Source organism: Protopterus annectens, chromosome 1.part0 (assembly GCF_019279795.1).
Source record: "Protopterus annectens isolate FY-2018-M chromosome 1.part0, PAN1.0, whole genome shotgun sequence".
Lineage (NCBI taxonomy): Eukaryota > Metazoa > Chordata > Ceratodontiformes > Protopteridae > Protopterus > Protopterus annectens.
In genome coordinates this window covers 1,755,069,137-1,755,095,613 of record NC_056725.1, presented here as the reverse complement: position 1 = coordinate 1,755,095,613, position 26,477 = coordinate 1,755,069,137, and the positions used below count along the sequence as shown (strand labels likewise).

General features: G+C 39.5%; 1 protein-coding gene across 1 annotated transcript in view; it reads right to left on the bottom strand.

The window, feature by feature from the left end:
• RARS2 (arginyl-tRNA synthetase 2, mitochondrial) overlaps positions 1-26,477 on the bottom strand; it is a 443,458-nt gene that overhangs the window by 158,756 nt on the left and 258,225 nt on the right. Inside the window, exons 6-7 of the mRNA XM_044075298.1 lie at positions 15,627-15,682; positions 11,316-11,399 (exon numbers count right to left, since the gene is read on the bottom strand). Coding sequence (XP_043931233.1) covers positions 11,316-11,399; positions 15,627-15,682 — 140 coding nt within the window. The remainder of the gene's footprint in view (positions 1-11,315; positions 11,400-15,626; positions 15,683-26,477) is intronic.

Sequence of the window (26,477 nt, the reverse complement as noted above, 5' to 3'; positions counted from 1 at the left end):
TTATAGACTTCTGGGAAGAGGACAAAATATGCACTATGCTGACAGCTTGGGATTTCTAGCCATCAAGGGAATTAAAGAAGCCATAAGGTTAACTTTAGGGACTGAAGTTTGGGTGGATGCAGACCAAGTGGATGAGAAATGAGATCTGGAATGGGATACAGAACCCAAGGTGGGTATCTCTTAAGAGGTCAAAGGAAAGGAAACCACACCTGACAAGGCCAAAAGGGAGCAATGAGGATCACTGTCACTCTGCAATGGGCTGCCTTCTGAAGAAACATGATTATCAATGGAACTGGAGGATAGGCGCAGAGGAGACTCAGGGGTCAAACATATAGAATGGTGTCTGTGGATGACTACCTCTAAGGAGGAACTAAGGAATAATAGCTGTTGCATTTGCTGTTAGAGGAGCAAAATGGTCGCAACACTGACTACCCTAGCAGTGAAAAATCCAAGACTCTACCCTTGGATTCAGAAACCACTCATGAGGAAGAATATTGTTGTTCAACTTGTCTTCCAGAATGTTTGACCTCCCCAATATGTGCACTGCAATCAGAAACCACTGAAAGGAGACCATCAACTGCCAAACCCCTTGGTTTCTTGACACAAAGGATAAGAAAGTGTTTCCTCAGTTTGTTCAGATGCCAGAAAGTGGACACATTGTCCATCTTGGTTGACATCACACCACTAGGGAGGAAATTCTGAAAGGCCTGCAATGCGAGGTGGACAACTCTTACACCACAGGGGAGGACATCCTGAAAAACCTACAATGCAAGGAAGACAGCCCTCATCTCCATAACACTGATGTGAACACTAGCTTCACCAGAAGACCAGAACTTTTGAACCATCCACCTTCTGAAATACCACAACTCCCACCCAAGAAGGGAGGGGTCCGTGATGACCATGACTTATGGATGAGGTCACCAAAGGTGACTCTAACCACCAATGAACCTGATCATGACAAACCTTTGTCATCCTGAAGGAAAAATCCATTAGATCAGTCAAACAGGAACACTTTATTACAAGAGTCCATTGTTGAGCCCTCATGTTGTACATTGCGCTAAGGGGACCAACCTTATGGAAGCTACCATGTGGCCCAATAGTTTCAAAAGAGCATGTGCTGGTGGTTTTGCATGAACAAGCACATATACTGCCAGGGATTGAATGGTGATTACCCTGGAGCTCACGAGCTTGGCAATTTGGAAGATGGTATCCATGTGGCAGTCTATGAATTCCAATGTCTGGACAGGTTGTAGACTTCACTTCTGATAACTGACCTTTATACCCAAGTGCCTGCACAACTGCAGTAAGATATCACTGGCTGTGGTTAGAGACATTCTCTTGGAGGCAATGAGGAGCCAATCATCCAGGTATGGAAAGACTTGAAAAATCCCTGCAGCTGGAACCAGGCTGCCACCACTACCATACACTTGGTGAACTCCCTGGGGGCGATGGTGACACCAAATGGCAGGGCTCTGAATTGATTATCAGTGGCCTTGAGACTAAAGTGATTAACCTTCTGGAGCATCTCTCTATCTTGGTATGATAACAGGTGTCATTGAGGTCTTCTGAGCACATCCAATCGTCCTTCCTCAGCAGGGGTAGAAATAGACTACACCATGACCATCTGGAATTTGGTCTGTTTTATGAAGGGATGGCAATTTGTTCAAATCAAAAAATGGCCTGAGGTCCTTGTTCTTTTTTGGCACCAAATGAACCTCAAGTAAACCCAGATCCTCATTGGCTTGGCTGGAAATCCTGGATTACTCAATTTGCTAGCAGATTATGAACCTCTATCACGGCCTACTGTCTCTGATAGGGTGGAATGTCTGGAACACATTTGTGAATGAAACTTGGTATTTCTAAAAATGGAATGGTATAGCCCCTGGCTATGACTCTTAACACCCAAGTGTCTGAGGTGATGGCCTTCCATGGCTTCTGGGTGAAGAGCCAAAAACCTCTGACTGCCTTCACAGCATGACAGTCAGGCAACCCCTCAGGGTCACTGGAAGGGTCCCTTGGAGAAGGATGCACAAAAGCCCTGATTTTGAGGAATCCCCCTGCCCTGAGGGGTTTATTCATTATGGTCTCCCCACCACAATGGGGGGAACTCTCAGAAGGAGCACCCTGGGAAGGCTGCTGTGATTTCCTGAAGAAGAGAGATTTGCCCCATTCTGATTCCATGAGATGGTTAGCTGAGGGGTAGCAAAACACACTCCAACAATAGACAGTGTCTTACCATCTTGTTCGCTTGAGTGTCCTTAATGTTTGGCCCAAATAAGAAGGGCTATTAAATAAGGTGTTAATAAAAGATGCCTTGAAACGGTCCATGCATCTAATTATGGTGCAGCATGGCAATGCTGGTACCAGCTGTTCAAGAAGCTCCATTGTCTGTGTTGGAGGTGAGCCTCATGGAGACGCCGGCAATAACTGGAGAGTGGACAACTGAGTCTCCAGTATCCTCTGAACCTTTGGAGAACTGCATCTTAATGGTCCTAGACACTTCAGCCACTAAATCACACTGAAGCCTTGTCAGGTGGGAAAGGTAATCAAGTACCCCAAAAGCAAATGTCGCTGAGGCAAAAGAGTGCTTACATAGCTGGTCCAATGTCCAATATTCTCTATCAGTGGATGGAGAGATTAATTCTACTCCAAGATTTCCTTCTTTGTGGCAGCCGCCACCACAACAGCATCCATGGCAGAACCCTTACTCCAGTGTGGTTGATCCTTGGGTGGGGCAAGACTTTTGTCAGGCTTCCTGGGTTGGGCTCCATGATGTTCGGTTCCTTCCACATGTGAAACACCAGAGCTTTGAATGCATCTAGAGGAGGAACCACCCAAGGCATGGATGGGCCCATGCCAAAGGCCTCCTGAGCCGGCAAAGAAGCTCTAAATGATTGCCAAAAGAGGCATCATTATGCACTGAATTAGGGTCCTTCTCCTTCCTCGAGGTCCATATCCTCAGTGAGAGACTCTTAGCGGGAGACCAGGTGTTTCCTCTTGCACTGCTTCTTTCCCATGACTTCCTGTCTTGGCAAATATGGAGAAGAATGGAGAGAGGTAGGGATCCCAGCAAAGGGGGGTGGTGCTGGATTGAAAGCCAACCAGCAGGGGCTGTCCTGGAGCAGCCTGACTACTGGTCACAGGCACAGATGAGAAGGAGGATGGGACACTGGCTAAGGAAGACTGACCCATCTCCTTAGCAGAGAATGACCTCTCCATGACAAAGGTGGAGGCAGAAGCCTGCAGCCAAAAGTCCCAGGATCCAAAGAGACCTGAGAGGTGCCAGAACCTGGGGGAGCTACGCTCTACCCAGATGTAATGACAGGGGCTGAGCTAGACAGCAGATGCTTTGAGCAGGAGGGATGACCCCGAAGCTGAGACAACTGTTTCAATGCAACAGCTCTTAGATCTCACTAGCTCAGACATAGCTGCAGTCAAGGAAACTAAGGTGGGGGTCATAGCCAAACACTGCAGGGCCTGAAGATCTCAGATCCAAATGGCCCGAGGTAGGAAACCAGGGTGATGAAGCTGAGGGTCTGGGGAGGTATCCCTGACCCAAGGAATAAGGCTCAATTGCATCTGCGGTTGCAAGCTGCTCCAGATCCGAAACCTTGATACTGCCCTCCAAATGCACTGAGTGAATGGATGAAGCCACAGACAGGGGCTTGGAGGTTCGCTGATCATCAAAGGACCCGCCGGTGGGATCTGAGCAGGAGAAACTCTGCCCAGGGATGAGCAGGAGAAGAAACCGACTTAAAGGAGACTCTTTCACCAAAAAAGGACTTGGCATACTAAAAACCAGAGAAGAAGCCTTTATTTATTTATTTAAATTTGTTGATCGGGAGTGTCCGACTGGACGCAGTTTCATTTTCAGCGGAGGCCCGGGGAGAAAAGCTCCCAGTGAAAATAAACAGACAGTATTTACAATGGATTACATAGTGATTAACAATTTACATAGCAATTACTTACAACATATTTACAGATGAAGAACATAGTACATCAGTAGACAACTAGAATCTTTATCTGTGAAGTGCATACCAGACATTAACAAATGTTACAAGAAGAAGAAGTTCGTGCTGTATAATAAGTACTGGCTTATGAGCATCTGAGCTTGCTATAATCAAGGTAGTTAGTGGAGTGGAAAGAAAGGTAGTGGTTTGATGGGGAGGATGATATTAGAGTGGGAGTTGCAAGGGTATAGCCAGCATGTTTTTAGTTGCACTTTTAGTAAAGTTTTGAAGTGGGTGCATGATGGTATGGAGGTAATTGTGGGTGGGAGTGAGTTCCATAATTTGGCTATGGCGCACGAGAATAGTGCTTCACCAGCAGAGTTATTGGCTTTAGTAATCTGCAAGTGATTTTTGCTGCTGGATCTTAGTGGTCTGGTGGTTCGATAGGGTTGGAGTAGATTCTGGAGGGATGGGACATTTAGTGGATGGTTTACTAGTTTGTGGGCGAGTGAGAGTTGATACCACTAAAGGAGGTGAGGGAGTTCAAGCCAGCCCAGTTCAGCAAGTGAGAGACAGTGGTGACTACGGTAGGATGCCCCTGTGGTGAATTTGGTGATTTTGTTGTAGCAGGTCTCTAGCTTGTTTAGATCACATTGCCTTAGGTTGGTATATATTGAAGAGGCATAAAGTAGGGTGGAGATAAGGTGGGAATTTGCTATTGAAATCTTTGCCGCTTTGGTGAGAAATTGCTTATTTCTGTATAACGCTCCTAGTTTTTTGTGGACTTTTTTTTAGTCATATATATGTGAATGTCAAATTTTAGTTTATTGTCTATTTCCACTCCTAGCAATTTGGTGTGTTCAGTTGGGTATATAGTGGTGTTGTCTTTTGCCGTGATGTTAAAGTGAGAGTTGTTTTGAGTATGTTTGGTGGGTTGGAAGATGAGTAGTTTAGTTTTGTTTGGGTTGAGTATTAATCAGGCATCAGATAACCATGTTTCAACAGAGGAAAAGGCTTCCTGTGTGAATTTTTGCAGTTTTGGTAGGGACTGGGCTAAGCAGATGATGGTCGAGTCATCTGCGTATTGTATGAGTATGCCATGTTTGGTGGCAGAGGCTAGATTATTGGTGTAAACAGAGAAGAGTAGGGGTCCCAAGGATGGATCCTTGGGGAACCCCTGTGGAGACAGGTAGTTGGGGAGATATGTCATTCTGCTATACAACGGATTGTTGGCGGTCAGACAGGTAACTCTGAAACCAGTTGGTGACCGATTGTGAGAAGGATAGGTTATTGAGGACAGAGATAAGTTGTATGTGTGGGACCATGTCAAATGCTTTAGATAGGTCTAGGAAAGTAGCAGAGGAGAGATAGCCATTGTTTTTATGCTGAAGGATAGTGTTAGTAAAGGAGAGTAAGGCAGTGGTGGTGCTATGGTTTGGTCGGAAACCATGCTGAGTACTGGAAATGAGGTTGATAGTAAGGAGGTAGTCTGAGACCTGAGAGTGTATGCATCTCTCTAGTATTTTGGAGAGTGGAGAGAGAATAGCTATGGGCGGTAATTGGTTAGTTCTGTGGAGGGTCCGCCTTTGTGGAGGGGAATTATATGTGATACTTTCCACAGTGTGGGAATGTAACTTTCTGACAGAGATCGGTTAATCAAGATGGATACTGGGTAGGCCAGAGCATCAGCTGCGATTTGTAGGTATTCACTTGGGAGGCTGTCTGCTGCTAATTTGGTGGGTTTAAGTTTAGTTAAGAGTTTTTTTTTATGTTGGAGGTAGGTACAGGAGAAAAAGAGAATTCAGTGGGGAGATTACTAGTTGAAGGTGTGGGTTGGAGGGGAGGGGGGTTGTGTTGTTTAGCTAGTGATAATATGGTTTGGGTGAAGTGTGTGTTGAATGAGGTAGCAATATTTTCTGAGGAGTGAGGGATGTTAGGAGGAGGGGTACTGACTTTACCTGGGTGGAGGATGGAGTTTATGGAGGACCAGAATTGTTTGGGGCTGTGTTGTGAGGAGTCTAGGGCAGACTGGTAGTATTGGGATTTGTCCTGTTTTATTAGCTTTTTGACTCTATTGCGTAGTTCTAGGAATTTCTGTCTAGCTGAGGGGGTTTTGGTTTTGTGCCAGTGCTCCCAGGCTTTATCCCTGTTTTTCATTTCTTAGTGGTTTTCTGTAGCCATGGGGAGGGTTGTGCTTTGGTTCTGGAGAATCTTATGGGGGCATGGTAATTAAGGATGTTCAGGAAGGTAGTATTAAAAACTTCAACTGCATCATCTAGACTGAGGTACTTTAGAGGATGCCAGTTACATTCTTTGAGGGATGAGATGAATGTGAGTGGGTTAAAGTTTAGTTTTTTAAGTGTTTGACGGTAGGTGACAGGTTTAGCTTGGTATAGGTATTTTCTGAGTAGGAATGTTGGGGAGTGATCACTGAGGCTATCTGATAAGCAGCCTGTTATATATGACTGGGGGCTCTTACTGACTAGTATCCAATCCAGGGTAGTGTGCTTGGTGGAGTTTTTATTTATCCTGGTTGGTGACTGGACTAGTTGAGTGAAGCCATGAAGGTGTACATGATGGGTTGGATTGTTGCCAGAACAGGATTGCCAGTCAATACTGAAATCACCTAAGATGATAGTTTCTTGGGGGAGATGGTGGGTAGACCAGCTGAGGAGGTTTTCTAGGGGAGGGATGTTTTGCCCAGGTGGGAAGTAGCATCCAATTATGTTGATGGTTTTGTTTTGGTTAATTTTGAGGTTGGTATATATTATTTCTTCTTTGCCTATTTGTGGAGCTGATGATTTTAAGATCTGGATGTTTAGATGCTGTTTAAATATTATAGCTACACCACCTCCTTTTTTGTTTGGCCGGTCTACTCTTAGTATGCCGTAATCTGTAGGGAGTATTTGCTCACTGGTAATGTGAAGTTTTAGCAAGATTTCTGTCAGGATGACTATATCTGGGGAGTACAAGTCTATGGTGGCATGGAGTTCATGGCCTTTGTTGGATATACTTCTAATATTTAGGCTTAGTAGAAGGACGTCACTTGGCTTTCTATTGGCTGTAATATGGGAGAAGTTGTGGTCTGATTATGAAGATTGGGGTTGGAGATGGTAGGGCCAGAGTTGGGGTCTATGTCTCCACTTAGGGCTAGTTTTGATAAGCATGAGATTATTAGTTTTCTCAGTTTTTGCATGTGTTTGTTTATAAGGGAAACTTTATGATTGTGCTCTGTGGGTAATAGGTATGGTGGGAGGGTTACTATGTTAAGTTGTAGGGATGCTTTATGTTTGAGTAATATAGTTGGTAGAATATGTGGGGGGTGCATAGGGATGGTTCTTGAGCTGGTGGGAGGGGAGCTGAGTGTGGGTGAGACATGAGTGGTGGTGTGAGTAATAGTACAGTGGTAGTGGTTGAGTGGGAGAATGATGGAGCTTTGGTAGGATGTAAGATATGCAAGGAGAGTGCATGCAGTGAGCATAGGAAAGGTACGCTTGTACATGTTAGTTGAGGAGGTGTGATAGTAGTGGAAAGATGGAGGAGGTAGTGTTGGGTTAGTGCTGTGGTTGGCTATTAGAAAGATGGGAGGGGTTTGAGTGCAATAAAGGTGGGACCACTGGGGGCGGGAGGTAATAGGGGGCAGGGTGAGGAGCAAAGCGGGTAGAGACCCTGTTAGTTGCTCGTATGAGGGGCTGGAAACAATCACAAAGCAAAGACAAGTATGTGTTAAGAAACAATCACAACTGACCAAGGACTGCTCTGAAACTGTAAGTCATTTCTTAATTTCCCAGGTGGAAAAACAGGATAACCTTGTATCAGTAGGCTACTGTGGTCATAGTTTAAATTTACAAACACCCAGTATTGATCAGTTATGGATACTATTTGCTAACAGAAGGGAATAAGAGAAAGTGGAAGATGTGTGTGTGTGTGTGTGTGTGTGTGTGTGTGTGTGTGTGTGTGTGTGTGTGTGTGGTGGGGGGGGGGGCTGCTTACAATCAAAGCAGAGTGCTCTCCAGGGGAAAATGAATATTGGCTCAAACAGACAGTTCAGACCCGGACTGCGCTTTTCTTACAAGAATGTTAAAGGTGGTACCGCAGTTGAATACTTAAGAGTGGTGTTAGGTCTAGAAAAGAAAAGTACAGAGAGGAGTAAGCACTTTTGAGATGGTAAATATATATTATAAAGATTATAAAAAACACACTGAGCAAATAGCTACCGCATGCAGGACAATGCCATGCACCAACTACTTAGTATATGCAGATACTGAGCCAATTGGAAGAACATTAGAAAAGAAACCCCAAACAGTTATGCTGTCACAGATAAAAATATAGTTAGCAGCAATCTGTCGTGGTTCTCTAATGTGATTCTATCCACCAGTAACAGCACAATTATATAGAAATAATTAGACACTAGTATGAGCTGTCTACACACAACACAATTACATGAATAACATTAGTGAACAAGGTGCAGCTATGAAAATAGACCATACATACTATTATACTAAAAACAAATTGGTGCATACAAATGCTAGCATGCCATAGTAACATCTAATAATAAAGCATAAATCATATTAGATGTCTAACACAATTCAACATAAACATACACAGTTGTAAAATGTTTAATACAATTCAACAAAAAAGCCTTACTTGAAGTTGGCACCAAGGACAATCGGCTCTGAGGTGTCAAAGCCAAAGCTGGTGCTGAGGTTGCCAAGGAACCCCAAGGTCTTGAGACCTTCAGGTCTGACAGACCAGAAGAGGGGCCAGGAGCAGGAACAGAGGAGGATCTCTTATGGTCCCCTTTTGAATCCTTGATGTTCTTAGAGGAATGAATGTAATTATCTGAACTGTCCTTTGGAGCCAAGGAAGAAGTGCCAGCAAGAAGGAGACTCTTCAAAACCAGCTTTGCCCTCCCTCATTGATCACTTTGGAACCAAACCCCTCACAGATAGAACAGGACAAATCCATGTGGGCAGTCCCAAGTAAAAAATGCACTTACCATGTGCATCCTGGAAAGGGAGCTCGTTTCCAGAAGCAGCATATTTTTTGAAACCTTATCCATCATTGAGTCTAACAAAAACACACAAACTACGCACTACAACTACATATCAAGAAGAACAAAGTGCTACATTATGTAAAACTACCTACAAAAAAAAGGAGTAACACAGAAAGGAGAAACATTCTAAAGTGGGAAAAGCCCATCAATGCTATACACAACATACCCTAACAACTTAATAGCCAGTAACTAATACCTATGAACCTAACACTATCAATAATAAAACCTACTACACCTCTAAAGGGTAGGAGAGAGAAAGGACAATGGACAACCAGAAAAAGGATACAGTCAAATATGGCGCCACAGACAGGGCTGCTACATGGAATGGTGGCAAAGTGAGTATCCTCTATGAAGTGGGGGATTGTAGGTAGGGAAGGAAGGAGCCTGGTGACTTGAAGTCTTCTGGATTTGGCTAGCACTGTATCTGAGTCAGATCCAATAACTTGCAGGTTGAAGACAACATAGGATCTCTTACATAAACTCTCATCATTACGGCTCGCCATTTCTTTACTGCTGTGGTTACACAGATACTTCTCAGAGCATAAGTAGTGAAACGGAAAAGTATTTCCTCACTTTCTTACCAAAAACTATTGGTGCCCTAGAAGGATATTTACTATGCCCTATATTTTTCAGTACATTCATCAATGAACGCTAGACTGCTACAAAAAATGCCACCCTAGCTCAATAGACTTATGACTCAACCCTAATCTGTTTTGCCCAAACTCTTCCTAAACTCCAAGACCTTACACAACAATTCTTTTTATCAACTGAAACATGGCTAAATAATTCACAACTACTTCTAAACCCTAGAAAAATTTACTGATCTTTACCCCAGAATACATTTCTACCAAAATACTATTCAGTATCGTCTCAGTCAACACCACCATGATCGAGCAGGTAAACCACACAAAATTACTGGATGTCATCACAGACGACCAGTTGAAATCCAACCACCATGTATCACATGGAGTTAAACAAAACATAATCAAAAAATACAGTGGTATATTATACAGCTTGAAAACTTACTTCACTGACATAGCCAGAAAATATATAGCATCTTCTTTCTTATGGCTCTCTCCTCTAATCTACCTCAGTCTTCACTAACCTTCATGTCTCAAATGTCCAAACTTGTAATGTTACAGTAAAATGTCCAAATTTGTAGTAAACTATAAAAATAGAACACACCATTGTCTAGTACTTTAACTGGTTGAACTACCACATCACCTAGCTCTTTCTCAGCTTACCGCAAAACATAGACTTCTCGATAAGCCAGAAAGTTGGCCATCACTTAACAGCTTAATACAACAATTCTCCCCAACGGAATTTTACTCACTACACAAAAATCAGCAATCAGTTTAACCAAATCATCTAATATTCACTCAATAGTCAAATAGTGTAGGGTAAGCTATGCAACCAGACACGACTGCCACTGAAATCCATTCAGAATGTAAACTCATTTAAAACGCAACTAACACTTCACTTATCAAATCAATGACCCTGAATGTCACTGTAATCTTCAGCTTGACATATTGTCAAACCATTTCTCTTCATTCAGAATAAAATGTCCCACAGTATTCACCAATACCTAAATAACTTTCCTAGCATCTCTGAGCCATTTACATAGTTTTTGTGATACTTCTCACTATCCTACATCTAAACGTCTGATATAAACCTTATGACAGCCATATATAATTGGCTCTGACACTGCTTAATACCCCACATCTCAACTATATTAACATTTTATGCCCTACCAAGTTCTGTTCTACCAAATGCATTCCCTCACTTCAATTTCTTTGAATTTATAATCAATCTCAAGATCCATTATCTATTTGACAAACCCATTAATATACCTCTTCACGTGCTATATGTTCAATGTTCAGTATCTACTAAATGGATTAAGAATCATTTATACTATAACAGTTGCCTTTCTTTTATAGGAATGTAATCTACATAACAAGTGTATGTGTAATAGTAAGTGTATGCTTCTTAACACCTGTTACGGGGAGCAAAAAAAGGAAAAAATTTTCTTAAACAGGTTGCTAATTCCTTGGAACACTGTTCTCAAAATGGTGGCTAGGCAAATGAGGTGGACATTTCTAAACGTGTCTGGGAAATGTGGGGGGGGGGGGGTGAAAGGCAGGAACATTTACCAGCATATCTCCCAGAATAGAAAGATGTTATGATAGGCATTGTTCCTTTCCCTTCTCTTTACATGACAAAGAGACCTGAATGAAGTCCCCAGTGCTTCAACTGCAGGCTTTCACACAGTAGTCAAGAACATGTGCAACAATAACGAAAGCAAAACTCACCAAACTGCATACCCCAGTCACCCAAGTAATTGATTCTGGTTACGTGACTTCCAAGCACTTCTTTTAGATTTGATATGAAATTGCCTGTTGAAAAAAAAAAAAAAAAATCTTCCTTAAATCTTAATCATAATGTTTGATATTTATAGCAAATCTGTTTCCAGAAATGGTGACATCTTTACAAATTGGTTACTTCATGCCTCTCTAGCAGATGGAAAGAGCAAGTTAATGGAGCTGAAAACAAAATGTGAAATACAGAGATTATGGTGCTAATGTAAATTAATTTTAGTGAGGCACAGAAGCAGGATACCACTTTGCTTAGAATTTCAAATCATCAGTTAGATGAGGAAATGGCACTACATACAAGCATCTCAGTTTGACATTGAGCTCTATAACTGTGCTAATCTGAGGTAAAATGCAGGAGAACAGAATAGCAGGAGGGGCAAAGAGACAAATACAGCAGAGGCTCTCAACTCTGACAAATGGCATCTGTTTGGATAGAGGTTGATCTGGAGCTCCTCCCTTGGAGTACAGCAGAACAGCACCATACAGAAATACACAGCCTACAGCCAAACTGAAAGTTATACTTGCCATAAAGCTATATCTGCAAGAATTATGATCATCTCTTTGGCACTAAGTATGACTACATCATGCAGACACATTGGGATCCTTCCATGTGCAAAGAGTTCAGGTTGACAGCTCTCTCCCCTGATCCCATCATTCTCTAGTTTTGCAGGTTTCCAGTTCTTCTGTGGCTTGTCAGCACATGCCTAATTCATCAGTGAGAATAAAGGAAACTCCCCCCTCCCAAAAAAAAAAAAAAAAAGTCAGCTAGCTTGCAACCAGGATGTTCAGGACAGTGTGTCTAGCACAAGTAGGCTGGCCCATTTATCCTAGTCCCAGGAACAGGATAGTTGAGTGGAAAAAGTATTAATGAAAACAGAAAAACTTCATAGAAGCTTACCATTATGTTAAGTACTCAACTTTCATATCAGATAAGAAATGGTCCATCTTTGGTTACATCTACGACAGAGTCATCAGCTAACACAGGGTGCTCCCATACTGAAAAATTGGCCTTGATAACAGTAGACCCTAAAGATGACCTTCCTCTGAAAGTAATATACAGTTTGCATTGTTTTGTAAATGTGCTGAGCATGGACCAAGTGAAATGATCAAATACTGTTCACTGACATGTTCTGGAGAAATGCCATGTAACTGTCTGTTGGAATGAGCTGTGAGAAACACGGGTAGTGTTTTGCCCCCCCTTTTAATGTATACTGCTAACCACTTAGATGGAGTTGTCATAGATGTCTGAAGGCCCTTTCTTTGTGGGGCAGAGGGCACAAGCAGTTTGTTCTTTTAAATGCTTGTGTTTTGTTTAGACAGAATCTCAATACCATATGGACATCCATGCAATGGAGGAGGTACCCTCCCTTGTTTACACAGGATGGAGAAAAAACATGTGAGCGTGGACTCACAGACTGTTCTTCTGTGACCATCCAGGACCTTCTCCACCATACAAAGCAGTCTGTCAGAAATAACCTTGGTGAGGAGTCAGATAGTTTAATGCCATCAGTGTTCACGTTACAAATGATGCTGTGAACATGTGCTTCCTGAATCTGTCCATTGTTCAAGAGTCCTTGTGTAACTGTTGGACAGCAGGTCACTGTGGAAGATGGAGCCCTCTTTTTAGGGTTGCTCTATGGACATTCAGCTCTGGCTTCAGGGTCTCCAATGAGTCTGGCCAATCCATGAATGAATGAAATATCCCATCTAACTTTTTGAAAACCAGGCTGCTATGCCCAAATTGTCCTAGGTCAACTTGGTGGTATTTTTCAAGATGTCCACCAAGAGTAATACCATCCAGGATGACTACTCTGCGCTGATGGAATGGGGTTTAAGGGCCAACTTCTAGTTTCCTTCTTTAGGTGGAGAAATCTGTCAAATCTCTGTTCATCTGGAAGTGACCCTTGAGAAGCTGCATCTTGTTCTTCATTCAAGTCTATTACAGGAGACTATAGAGGAGTATATATATATAAACTATCTTTTTGAAGATTTAAATGAGGGTTTTGGCCTCACTGTTGTATTGTGAGGCATCTAGGATTTTAATTAATATAAAATGATCAAGGAGGGAGAAAGGGTGGGTCATACAAGAAATCTCCCTGACTTGAAGACGGACAGCAAAACTCCCCAGGACACCCTTAGCCTCCTCTCTTGCCCGGGATACAAATGTTGGCACTGGACTGGGGGTGATTAGAGTGCCAGTAGACCCAGCAAAAGACATGGGTCACTGGCACAGCTGTTTAGAGTAATAGAAGGGGAGAAAAAAGAAACCAAAAAAAAAAAAAAAGGAGCAGAAGGAATGGAAGACATACCCACAATCTCCCAAGTCTTTAGGCCCAAACAGCTTGAACTGACTTCTTACACTTAATTCCAGGGTAAGACAAACCTGTGATAAGTCCAGCCTCTGCATTGTAGCAAGCTTCAATCTTGACAGCTCTATCAAGGGAATTTCCTCTAGCTTTTTTAAAGCTATTGGAGAGGGAGGTTGGACCTGTATTTTCATTTACTTGGGAGTGGCAATGCTGGTTGCTCCTCTGTAGTGGTGTAATTCTTCAGGACAACTTTAATTTATTAGATTGGCTTAACTCTAGCCTGGGGATATTTAATAAGAAAAGTAATAATGTTTCACAAACATTGCTTATGTGTCGCATAGTTAAACCCCAAAAATTAGGAGGACTCTGTAATTATGTACTTCTCACCTAAACAACAAACTTAGCTAAATCTGCCTACCATTGGGCATAATGGTTCTGCTGCAGGCAAAGTAGTGAAACAAAAATGTCAATGTGATGATAGGGAAACAATGTACATTGAGCCTCAAAATGACAGTGAGAGACAGAGGGAAAGAGAGAGAAGGGGTTTGAGGCTACAGTGGCCTAATGGTTAAGGTGTTTGCCTTACAAACACAAGGTGCAGGGTTTGAGTCTCACAGTTAGCCTTGGTAGAACAAACCACCTCGACTGACCTTCAATTGTTGGATACACAGGATTTTCTGAATTCTATATCCATACAATTTGGTTCATTTTGGGTTTGGGTCCCACATTTTGGGTTGGGAGGGTGGCCTAATGGTTAAGGTGTTTGCCTTACAAACACAAGGTGCAGGGTTTGAGTCTCACAAGGGATAATAGTACTAACCTATGAACCTATGAACCTATGAACAAAGATATATAAAACACAAAAGAAAGTCAAAGGAAATAAGGGGCTACTTATACAAGCGTAACTATGCTGGCATTCACCAGTCAAAATTCTCAATCAATCAAAATTTGATAAAAAAAATAAATAAATAATAATGCTGAGAAATGCAGCCTTAGCACTTTTCTTCCCTATCATCATCTTAAACCCTCCTTACTCATTTATACACTGGGTCAGGGTATTGAGTCAACTGTCACAGCCTGAGCACTCATCATCATAATACTCAAAAATGAAGAAATGGGGATCTGCAAGATAAAAAGCATAACATGATAGGGGAGACAAAGCCCTCAGTGCAGAGTAGTCTTAATGTCTGCAGCAATTAAAGCAACATGTTATCAAAGATGGATCACATCTCATCAAAGCTAAACATACACATCAGTGATGAACTTCTTTAGAAGAAAAATACAACTTAGTGTTAGGGCACAGATAAAGCTCTGAGTCACCCTTCCCTTACTGCATACACATGAATAATTCTATAAAATTTCCTTTATTCTTTGCACAGTCTGAATTCTGAATACAGCATTCATTTATCAGCTGTCTTGCAGTAGTGTTATGTTAAGAAACTGTGACGTGTGTGTGTGTGTGTTACCTCCGTTTATTTTTAAACACTATCCTTGTATAACAGCTGCATACCTTGCGATTAGGGAACACAGATGAAAATAAAAAAATAGTGATTTTCATGGACTGAAATTCAGTACATAATGTCTTGTCAACACATTACAAGAAGTGAGAACAAGCTGAGCACCACTATTACGAACTCTACCTTTTTAAGAAACAAAACATAGGACAATTATTTATATGCTTTCTGCAGCACAGACAGAAACCTAGTCTATGACAGAGCTAGGCCACTGCTGGTAGCAGTACTTCATCCTTAATCATCCAATCACATTAGATACTTTATAAAAAGACTGCGCAAAGATTCTGATATATATATGCATGGATGAAGGAACATAAACACGTATAAGGGAAAAAAAGAAATGTTGGAAGCATGAAGTTTGATTTCTTACCTCTGAAATATTCAGCTCATTAAGACAATAAACGAGCTATAAGAGTTGTACTCACCAATTATTGTGGAGCGCAAATGTCCCACATGAAACCTTTTAGCGATATTCGGTGAGCTGCAAATTAAACCAATGTCATGGTTAAGTCTGTTGATCAGCAGTCTGGTTAATTTTCTTGTACATATTGGTCAGCTGAAAGTTATACAAAGTGACATTGCATGAAACAGATTTTCTAGTTTCCTGTATGATGTAATGGTTGCTTTTATGCATCTGGGGTTACAAAAGAAATACTTGAATCGAAGACAATATAAGTAATTTAAGAATAATGACTAGAACAAATGCTCTTGCTGCAAAGTTGCTGTTAGAACAGCAACTTTGCAGCAAAGTTGCTGTTAGAACAGCTTATTACAGAAAAGAAACACTATTGGGTGGATTTTCTGTGTTATACTAAAGTCAAAAGTTTAAAAAAAGCCTAAGATTTTCTTCTTGTGAGGACAAGCACCCAAAAGTCTCCTTAGCTTGTGTAATAAATTCTTCAGAGGTCTGTACTTCAGGCACAGAATACTTCATTTTTAAAAGCTTTCTTAGTCTCAGCATTGTTATGAAGTAGAAAAAAGTCACCAACGTATACTGGAAATCCAAACAAGGTAACAAAATACCAGCAGGACAGCCACGGCAGTAGAAAACTTTAATAAAAACATACATCATAAAAACAAAGAAATATATACAAGACAAATGCTTTTGCATATAAAATACGCTTCTTCAGGTCTTCTAAAAAACAAATCATATCAGGCAGTTAAATACAATTCAATAGCCAATCAAGGAGCTATACAACTTAATTACAACTTAATGAAATCAAATACTCAATTATGTTAAGGCACAAGCTGCAACACTCAACTAAAAGTAGTGTTCTGGATATACAGTAATATGCTTAGCTAAAGCATTTTTCTCGTTCGTTTTACGTATCTCAAAGATATTTGCTAATGCGTTCTCTACATTTCTGGGTGGTCTTACCTACATAACAGGTACATAAATCACATGTAGCTAAGTAAATTAATTAGTACTGCAGTCTGCATAGAACCTAGGTTCAAAAACAAATGATGTATTGGGGCATTTAAACACCTGAGTTTTACTCAATACTTTGCAGAAACTGCATTTTCTGCATGGATGTGTACCTAGTCTCATCCCTATGGATTGCATTTTCTTGGTATCATTACATAAAAGCTTTTTCAAATTTGCATTGTTTCTAAACACAAACCATGGAGTCTCCCCTACAATTCTTGCTGTGAAGTTATCAGTAGTCAGTAGAGACCAATGTTTATGAATAACTTCTCTCACTACATCATTATTGCTGGTATAGTTGGTGACAAATGAAAACGAATAATTATTACGTAATTGATTTGTGGTGAATGATCTAATATTTACTGCTCCCACAGAATCCACAGGGCGTTGATGGTAGGACAAACCCCCGTCTACCTCCTATAATACGTTTCTTGTAACCTCTGTTCATAAACATTTGTCTCATTCTGTCCATTTCTATGTCAAGTGTATCACTCCTTTCACAGACCCTTTTCACTCTCAAAAATTGACTTTTGACAATATTGGGAAAAATGTTATCTCAATAAGCCACTGCGCCAACAGAGTTTCCTGTATAAAGTAGTGGCTATATTCCCAGCCTCATCTCTAAGGAGAGAAACATCTAGGAAATCAGTTTGAACATAGGAACTAGTGGTGGTAAATCTATATTGATTAAATTACCTAAATGAGTACATTAACAACAATGACATTTCTACCTGCTTGATGGTGACTATGGATGTTAGAAATTTGTTCACCTGTATACCGAATGATTATGGCATAGAGACCATAAGGGAGATCTTAACTAGTCTTGGTACTTTCTCTGGAATTGATATTGACATAAGTACATTTTTAGACTTTATTCTGAACAACAAATGTATTTTTATTTGATGAGCAGTTTTATCTGCAAAAATGGGGTGACACTATGGGCACCCCTTGCGCAAACTCTTATGCGACTCTCCTAATGCATTTCTGGGAGTCTAGATACCTGCTGAATAATCAATATAGTGAAAGAGTGAAATTGTATAAACGTTTTGTGGATGACGTCTTTATGTTTTGGGATGGGGATGAATATTCCCTGTCTGACATGTATTGATCTGATGGAATCCACTACAAGTTTTCTTAGATTTACCACCACTAGTTCCTATATTCAGATTGATTTCCTAGCTGTTTCTCTCCTTAGAGATGAGGCTGGGAATATATCCACTACTTTATATAGGAAACCCTGTTGGCGCAATAGCTTATTGAGTTATGATAGTATGCACCCCCGACACGTTTTTCCCAATATTGTCAAAATTTTTCCCAATATTGTCAAAATTTTATTTTTGAGAGTGAAAAGGGTCTGTGAAGGGAATGATGCACTTGACAAAGAAATGGACAGAATGAGACAAATGTTTATGAACAGAGGTTACAAGAAACGTGTTACAGGAGGTAGAGCAGGGTTTATCCCACCATCAATGCCCTGTGGATTCTGTGGGTGCAGTAAATATTAGATCATGCATCACAAATCAATTGAGTAATAATTATTCATTTTCATTTGTCACCAACTATACCAGCAATAATGATATAGTGAGAGAATTTACTTGTAAACATTGGTCTCTACTGACTACTGATAACTCCACAGTAAGAATTGTAGGGGAGACTCCACGTTTTGTGTTTAGAAACAATGCAAATTTGAAAAAGCTTTTATGTAATGATACCAAGAAAATACAATCCATAGGGATGAGACTAGGTACATATCCATGCAGAAAATGCAGTTTCTGGAAAGTATTGAGTAAAACTCAGGTGTTCAACTGCCCCAATACATCATTTGTTTTTGAACCTAGGTTTTATGCAGACTGCAACACTAACAACTTAATTTAATTAGCTACGTGTGAATTATGTGCCTATTATTTAAGTAAGACCACCCAGAAATTGAGAGAACGCATTAGTAAACATATTTATGAGATACGTAAAAAGAATGAGAAAAATGCTTTAGCCAAGCATATTACTGTATATCCAGAACACTACTTTTATTTCAGAGTGCTGCAGCCTGTGCACATCAGTATGGGGGGGGGATAATAATTTATTTAGAAGAAGTAGAATTAAAGTGGATTCTGAAGTTACAGGCACACAGATACCCAGGAATAAATAGTAATGTTAGTGCTAAACCTGTTCTGAAGGCACATAGATTAAAGAAACCTTAGGTACATTTTATTTATACCTTTAACATAATTGATTTCATTAAGTTGTAATTAAGTTGTATAGCTCCTTGATTGGCTACTGAATTGTATTGAACTGCCTGATGTGATTTGTTTTTTTTAGAAGACCTAAAGAAGCATATTTTATACGGAAAAGCGCTTGTCTTATTTATATTTCTTTGTTTTTATGGCGTATGTTTTTATTAAAGTTTTCTACTGCCGCGTCTGTCCTGCTGGTATTTTGTTACATTGTTATGATGTGGGACTCCTTCTTGTGGTAGATTACGAGTCCCTATGAAGTTAGGTGGCAATGCATGTTGCAATAAAAGGATATTTACTAGTCCTATTTTTTCAGTAAACTATTACAGTTTTTAAGATGTTCATAAATCTTTGTGAAACAAACACTCTCTCAGGTGTTCATGGCTAAGTCATTTTAGGCAGGAACATTACTGCAGCATGGTGAACAGCAAGTCTTTAGCAAAAGCATAGACTGAAAAACAATTATCAGCAGTCTACAGGAAATCTGACCGTGGCTGCATTATCCCTTAGTCTTTCATAATGCAGCTTAACTTAAAAAAAATTAGAGAAGCAGGGGTAGGAAATGGGTTGCAGGATGGAAACAAGGAAGGCTGCAGGACAGGAATCAGACACAGATGGTGAGAAAGAAGTTAAAGAAAATGAGTCAGTTCCTCAGGGCTTAATGTGCTAGGTCTAGCATTACGCAAGACATTTGCTTGTGACATAACAGTGGAATTGTAGATCTATATTCATAACCTTTTATGGATGATTCTAATTAGGATCTGTGTTTTTTAGTATTACATCTAGTCTCCAGAGACATCAGAGGAGGCTGAAGGTATGAACAAATAAAAGTAACAGGTTATCATTTTTTGCAAGCAAGTGCAAGGTAATGTTCTTTGGGACATATCATGCAATTTCTAGTATGCCCTTAATGTGGTTACTATCAGAAGGTGAACATGATCTAGGAGTTTGGGCTAAATGCAAGATCATCCATACAGGTTAGCGCTATAATACTAATGCAAATAATAAGGGGGGAGTTGTACAGGGAGGAGTGGTAATAATCCTACGAATAATGGGGTGATACTGTTGCTGTACAAAACCGTTCTAAAGACTCAAGGCCCTTGTGCTCTGTTAGGGAGGCCATATATATATATATATATATATATATATATATATATATATATATATATATATATATATAAATATGGTAAGTGTGACTGAAAGAACAGAGAGGAAGATGGCAAATAAAAGGTCTGACAGAGTTTACTTACAGAGAAGCAAGTACCACTTTCCTTCCAATCATCAACACGGTTTTTGGACTAGCAGATAACACTAAGATGGCAACATGGACTCTGCCTGATTCACTAACATGGTGAACCAGAATTTACTTTTTAGCTCACTCATATCGATAAAGTACATGTGACAAGGCCAGAATCAGGTTTAAAGACTTCTTTCTAAAAGATACTTTATAGTTAAAGTTGGCTTGCCCCTCTCAAATTCAGGCTCTGCTGATAAAGGGGACCTTAATGACTACTTGTCTCTCTCTCTCTGGTATTTAGTATAACACATTTCTTGCTGTTTTACTCCAAATTCCAATCCTCATATGCAGACGATATGGTCATTTACAGATTCATCCCCTCACCGTTAGCAATAAAACATGTCCTTGAAAAGGGCATTCTCCTCCTGGCTTAACATATTGCTCATAGCTATCTATTGAAAAAACAAAAACAAGGTTATTTGGTACTCAGCAAAAACTAGCAGTAGCCCCCAAAAACTTTGAAGACCTACTTCAACAGTACAGATGATGTTCAAACTACATACGCTTTTAAATATTTAAGAATATAAAATGATTTTCAACTTTATACTGACATTACTAAGTCTAAAAAAAATACATTAATACATTTTACTCTGGGGCTGGAAAATTTCTCATTTCTTGGCTCTCTAATCTAGATCACCTACTAGAAACAGAATTAGACTGTCTCAGCTTAAACATGTCCCTCTTTATTGCAGCAGCCTCAAAGAAAAACCTCCATTATTTATAAGTAATTGCTAACAAACTATATCAGTTGATCAGTATGGCCTTTTGTTATGAACACTAGTGCTTAGCCTTAGCCAAATGGCTTTCAATCTAGTAACAAGTAGACCTTCAACAGCCTTTGCTTCTTTATAAACATCTTAATATGAACAACTTCTGCTTCTTTAAAAACATACTTACTATCAGAAGTTCTCACTACTTTCTAAGATGATTTTCACCCAATCCATCCATTCTTTGTATCCACCATAATAAAAGTCCTTACAGCAATTGCAGTTTCACCACACTTGCTCATATAGTTTGGGAAGCCCCTCTTGCCAATTTAAATGGCTGGGAAACCTAACTATTCATTTGTAAAGCCCTCAAAAATTACCTGTTTGATTCAGCCTAATATAAATACTCTGATGGCAATTACTCCTCATAAATAATCATTCCACATATTTCTTTGTTTTTGAAATAATTACATCAATTTTCCTTCAAAACACACATACAGTTTTGTTTAGCTCAGTGTTAATACTTTTCCCCCACCCCTCTCCACATCATTCTTTCTTTTTCTTTTCCTTTTTTGATTTAAATGCATATGTCTTAATTATAACATAATAGCTGCCATATGATTATATGTAGGGCCTTGCAATGCATATTTTGCCTCTTCCAGTTTTAGAAATATTGTACTCTGTTACATATAATTTAGAAAGTTTGCTGTCAGCAGAAAGATGCTTCTGCATTAATATACATACACTTTTGCACTTTGGAGTTTTATACAAGTCTCATTTTTCTTGCGCTTATTGTGTTTCTTTTGTTACTTCTGTTTACACAAATATATAATAACTTACATTAGGCATGTTTACAATATTTTAATAGGCCATGATGGTATTTTTATATTTTTTGTATTTTCTGTTATCTCAGTATGTACTGCCTGGCAGGATGTGAAAATGATCATTTGGCTCAGTGTTCCTCCCCAGTTAACAACTTTAAATAAAGGCAACTAGGACAGCTGTGTTCTAATTGGATGACAGCAATGAAGAGAAGACATCTGGTTTGGACATACAAGATAATACAGAGGGTGGGCGACTGGACTTTTCTGAAGTAGGATTGGGTGAAGGTTGTGAACAAGTGGTACAGTGTTTTATCTTTCACTGAACAGCTCAGGCTAGGAATGAGTGGTGAAATAAAATAGTGTTCCTAACTTTAAGATGAGATGAGGCAAATGGTGTGGACCTTTGAAGGAAAAAAAACTAAGGTTAGCTGAAATTTCTGAAATATTTCAAAACACTATCAATCATTTCAAGAGCCATTAGCATAATGTAATAAATGACATTCACATTTTAGAATTTATATCAATCAACAATTGCATTTCATAAGACAGTGGTTCTACACTTGCTATGTATTAATGACTTAGGATATACATCTAGAACAAACTTAGAAACCAATAAACAATTTGAAAATGCAGTAAAATACAACCTTCAGAAAGAATCTTGATACAATTGTTACCATAACAATGACCAATCTTCTTCATTGCTTTATTTACAGTGGTCTAAGCAAGTGTCCTAACAGTAAAGAGCATAACAGATCTGATTAAATAAATGCATTGTTACTGTGTACATACTGTAAATATGGAGTGCAATATTTACAGTACTACACTGTCCTCACTATTTACTCCTTTCATGATAAGCTATGTAATCCTCATTTGCTGGATAGCTAGGATAATCAATGTATTGATATTAGGTTAGAAATACTGTATTTGTTTGTCACTGAGTTCTGGTTGTGGCTAAGAAAGGTCAACAGACCAGTCCACCTACCCAGTTATCAAACAGCAAATAAATAAATATGCAAACACACAAAGTAAAATATAACACAATAGTGGGAAATGGTGGCTGCCTATCCAGTCTAATAAGTTTGTGTATAGTTAATATCTTCAAAAGTGTTGCTCTTTCTTTGTCTCATCATTTGATGACTCACAGCAACTGTACAGCTTCATTTTTGCTCTCTCATGATTTTTCTATAGTACATATTTTTTCTGAATCTTACTGAAAATCTTGGCAGAAAAAAATAATGAATGTTATTATTATTATTATTATTATTCTATATAATGCACAGAGAAAACAATACATCTCTTATGGGTAATGGCCAATACAAAATGCAAACAACCAACCATACATTTGAGGACCTACTAGATAAAGCAGGACAAAATGATTTGTGTTGATAATGAGGCACCTGAATGCTTCTATCAGAACAGACACAGCAGGATAATGCTTTTATCAGAACAGACACAACAGGATAAGAGGACTACCTGTGTCCACAAGGGTGGGGCAACAGGAATAAAGAGAAGCCATCCTAGATGTCTGTATGGCAAATGGCTTGATGGTGGTCAACACATGTTTCACCAAGACAGTCACAAGATCACACACAAGAGTGGTCAACATGCAATTCAAGTAGACTCCTTCTAGCACTGAAAGGACACTGGGACAGAATTACAGATTGCAAAGCCAAAAGTGAAACAGTCGGTCAACAGCATATACCACTTGTGGCCACAATCAGCTGCACTAAGGTCAACAAAGACTGACCTGGAGACCTGGAATTTGACTGGAGAGAAATCACAAGAGTTCTAGGAAATATGGACTTCTAAGATTGCTGCACATTGAGTAACAGCTTAATTCTAGCTCTCCCAGTGCGAAAACAGAAATTCGGCAGAGAAGGTCAGTGGACTTTTGTGTTATGGGTACATTTTAGTAACTGGCTAGTAAGTGTACTGTCTGGATGCCAGGAATAAAGAAATACAGAGGACCTGGAAAATATCAGCTACAAAATGTGAGGAAGAAACACTGTTTGGGGAATGTTCTGCAGCTGTTCAGCAAAAAGCAACGCAACCTCCACAGACATCACTTCCAGTAACCTACAGGAATGTATAAGACAATTGCAGGCAGACCTGGTTAAAATAAACATAACACTGATGGAGTATATCAACACAAACAGCAAAGGCTGGAAAAATGGAAAAGCTTTAAATGGCTATTCAGATGAGGTGATAATGCTGCAAACATCGGAGACTGAAATGAAGAAAAGGAAGGCTAAACATGAGATTGCTCAAGATGGGATGTTTCAAAAATAATACAGTTAGAGGACAGCTCGTGTAGGGAAAATCTGAAATTTTCAGCTATACCAGAGAAGGTGGAAAGAATAAAATGCATTATTTTATGAAAGCACAAATAAGCAACTGGACTTGTATTGCACAGCAGCAGATGTTACTTGAAAGGACACATCGGGTGTATGCTTCAAATCTGTCTATGAGAAAGCAACCTAGACCTTTAATTGTAAAGATGAAATATTACCAGCAGAAGGAGTCGATTCTGACAAAGCTGTGGCAGAAGGACAAAGTACTAAAAGTGGGAGACAGCAGAGTGCTTGCAGTGAAAGTAGGTACTTTGCCCAAAACTGAAACCGCTCCTTTATGAAGCTCTGAAAGAAAAGAAATATCCCAAAAAATATCCAGAAAACATAACTGAACTATCCCTAGATTATCCCAAAAACTATGCATATCCTATATCTGATATTATCACCAGAACATCTGGAAAAGTAACCCCACAACCCCTTTGCAATTCCTCCTCAACTAGACCAACCCCAAAGCAAAGTCACCTAAAAATGATCACCATCAAACTTCTATCAACAATCTGTTCATCTTCTCTCTCACAGCATAGCCAGCAAAATCCCACCATAACAACCAGCTCTACTCCTTAACACCATAATTTGTAGATACCATCCTTCTAAAATCGAAACAACATATCTCTCTCCCTCTTTCTTTATCTTTTCATTGATCTTCTCAGCTTCAACAACCACCTCACTTCATTCTATAATTCATCTCTCTTGTGATAAACTAGCAATTAAACTAACTAAACAACATTTAAGCAAGCAACTAGCAACAGACAACAAGCAGTAATATGGGAAAACCATATCTCTTCCTCTTGCCAGCAGTTCCCCAGGGCTCCTTCCAGGTCTCTTCCTGTTCTCCTCTTCCATTTCCCCTCTTTATTGCTATACTTCTCCTCTACTTGTCCCACACTATCCCTGCTATTCTACCAGCTATTATCCACCTACTCTACATCTCCCCCTGACCTACCCTCACCTCATTGAACTGACCCCCGACCCTAACAGAAGTTGGTTAGAGTGGTTTTCTCTTTTTCTTTAAACTCTCTACTAAAAACTAGAAACCCTCCCCTCCTCCCCCACTCCCTTAAACTTTTAAACCCTCCCTTTCTTTAACCAATCCACTCACCATCATCTCACAACCTACCACTACTAAACTCTTAGGGATACCATAACCTAATACATCTTTCTTTGAATACATTAATAACAATAATTTTAAAGATTGTTAACAAAAAAATTAAGATGTATCGGATCATTTTCAAACCTTCTAACCCAGCAAACCAAACCAAAATGAACCACTCATCTCCTATCTACTCTCTATCCGCTCCATCTATACAATATACAAACCTTAAAAAAACAACAACAATAAACTTGCAACTTGCTATAATAACCTAGCTTCGTTTACTGGTAACCCTTTTAGACCCACCATTGTACTAAACCCAAAACAACTTGGCTGGCTCCGAATTTCAAAAAAACTACCTACCCTCAACTCAGCTCACTACAGCATATTACACCATCCTGACAACAACCAACACCCTATACTCTCTCTCTTCCATCACTTACATCAACTCAAACCTCACTCCCCCTCTAGTAAACTCATGACAAAATCTATAAAGGTAAACAATACAGCAGGTGGTTCTCTATTTCACTAACACTATAGGAAGAAGTTGGAATTAAATAAATCATTGTACACCATGCAGAAGAGGAATAACTTTATTCCACTACTCAGGGAATGTCGAGATGCAGGTGTGAGACTAAAAATGCTGTACCCAGCAACTTCAAGCCATGCTTCCCTAGAGGGACAAAATAATTTTTGATGAAGTACATACTAAGGAGGAAATACAAAAATTTGTCCAATAAAATAGTGAGCTGTGAAACAAAAGGAGATTCTGCTTCTTGTTCTTCCGGTAGAGACTGTACTTTTGAAACCTTTTCCAGTGTTTCAAAGGAAAATATTAGAGAGAAAGAAGTGAGCACGAATGTTGACTAAAAGGATTGAGAGTACATTGGAAATGAAGCAGAGACAGGATTTGGGAGATAGAGATGAAGAGTAATAAAACCAGTAACCTAATGTGGTATTACAATGCAATAATTATATTTGTGAAATATGAAAATATGACAGTTCAATAAAATCTGGAAATATTGGACTTTTTCAGAATTTCTTCACGTGTGTGGGACTCTAAAGCATATGCCCTATGTCATGTCATTAATGTTTGGAAAATGCTTTGGGCTGGGGAGAAAGTTAACTGTAAGTAAAAAAAAGACATTTTTTTCTTAATAGTACTAATTTTGTGGTGTACGGTTTTCTCTGCATGCTAGAAAGTAAAGTTTTCACAGTTATTTTTAAGTATAATGAGGACTGTAAACAGGTGCTGCTGCTGTTTTCATTTTTCTTTCTTCTTGTTCAGTTCTAAGAAATGCAGGCACTGCTATGTAAATCAAAGCCTGGTTAACAGAGAAAGACAGAAAA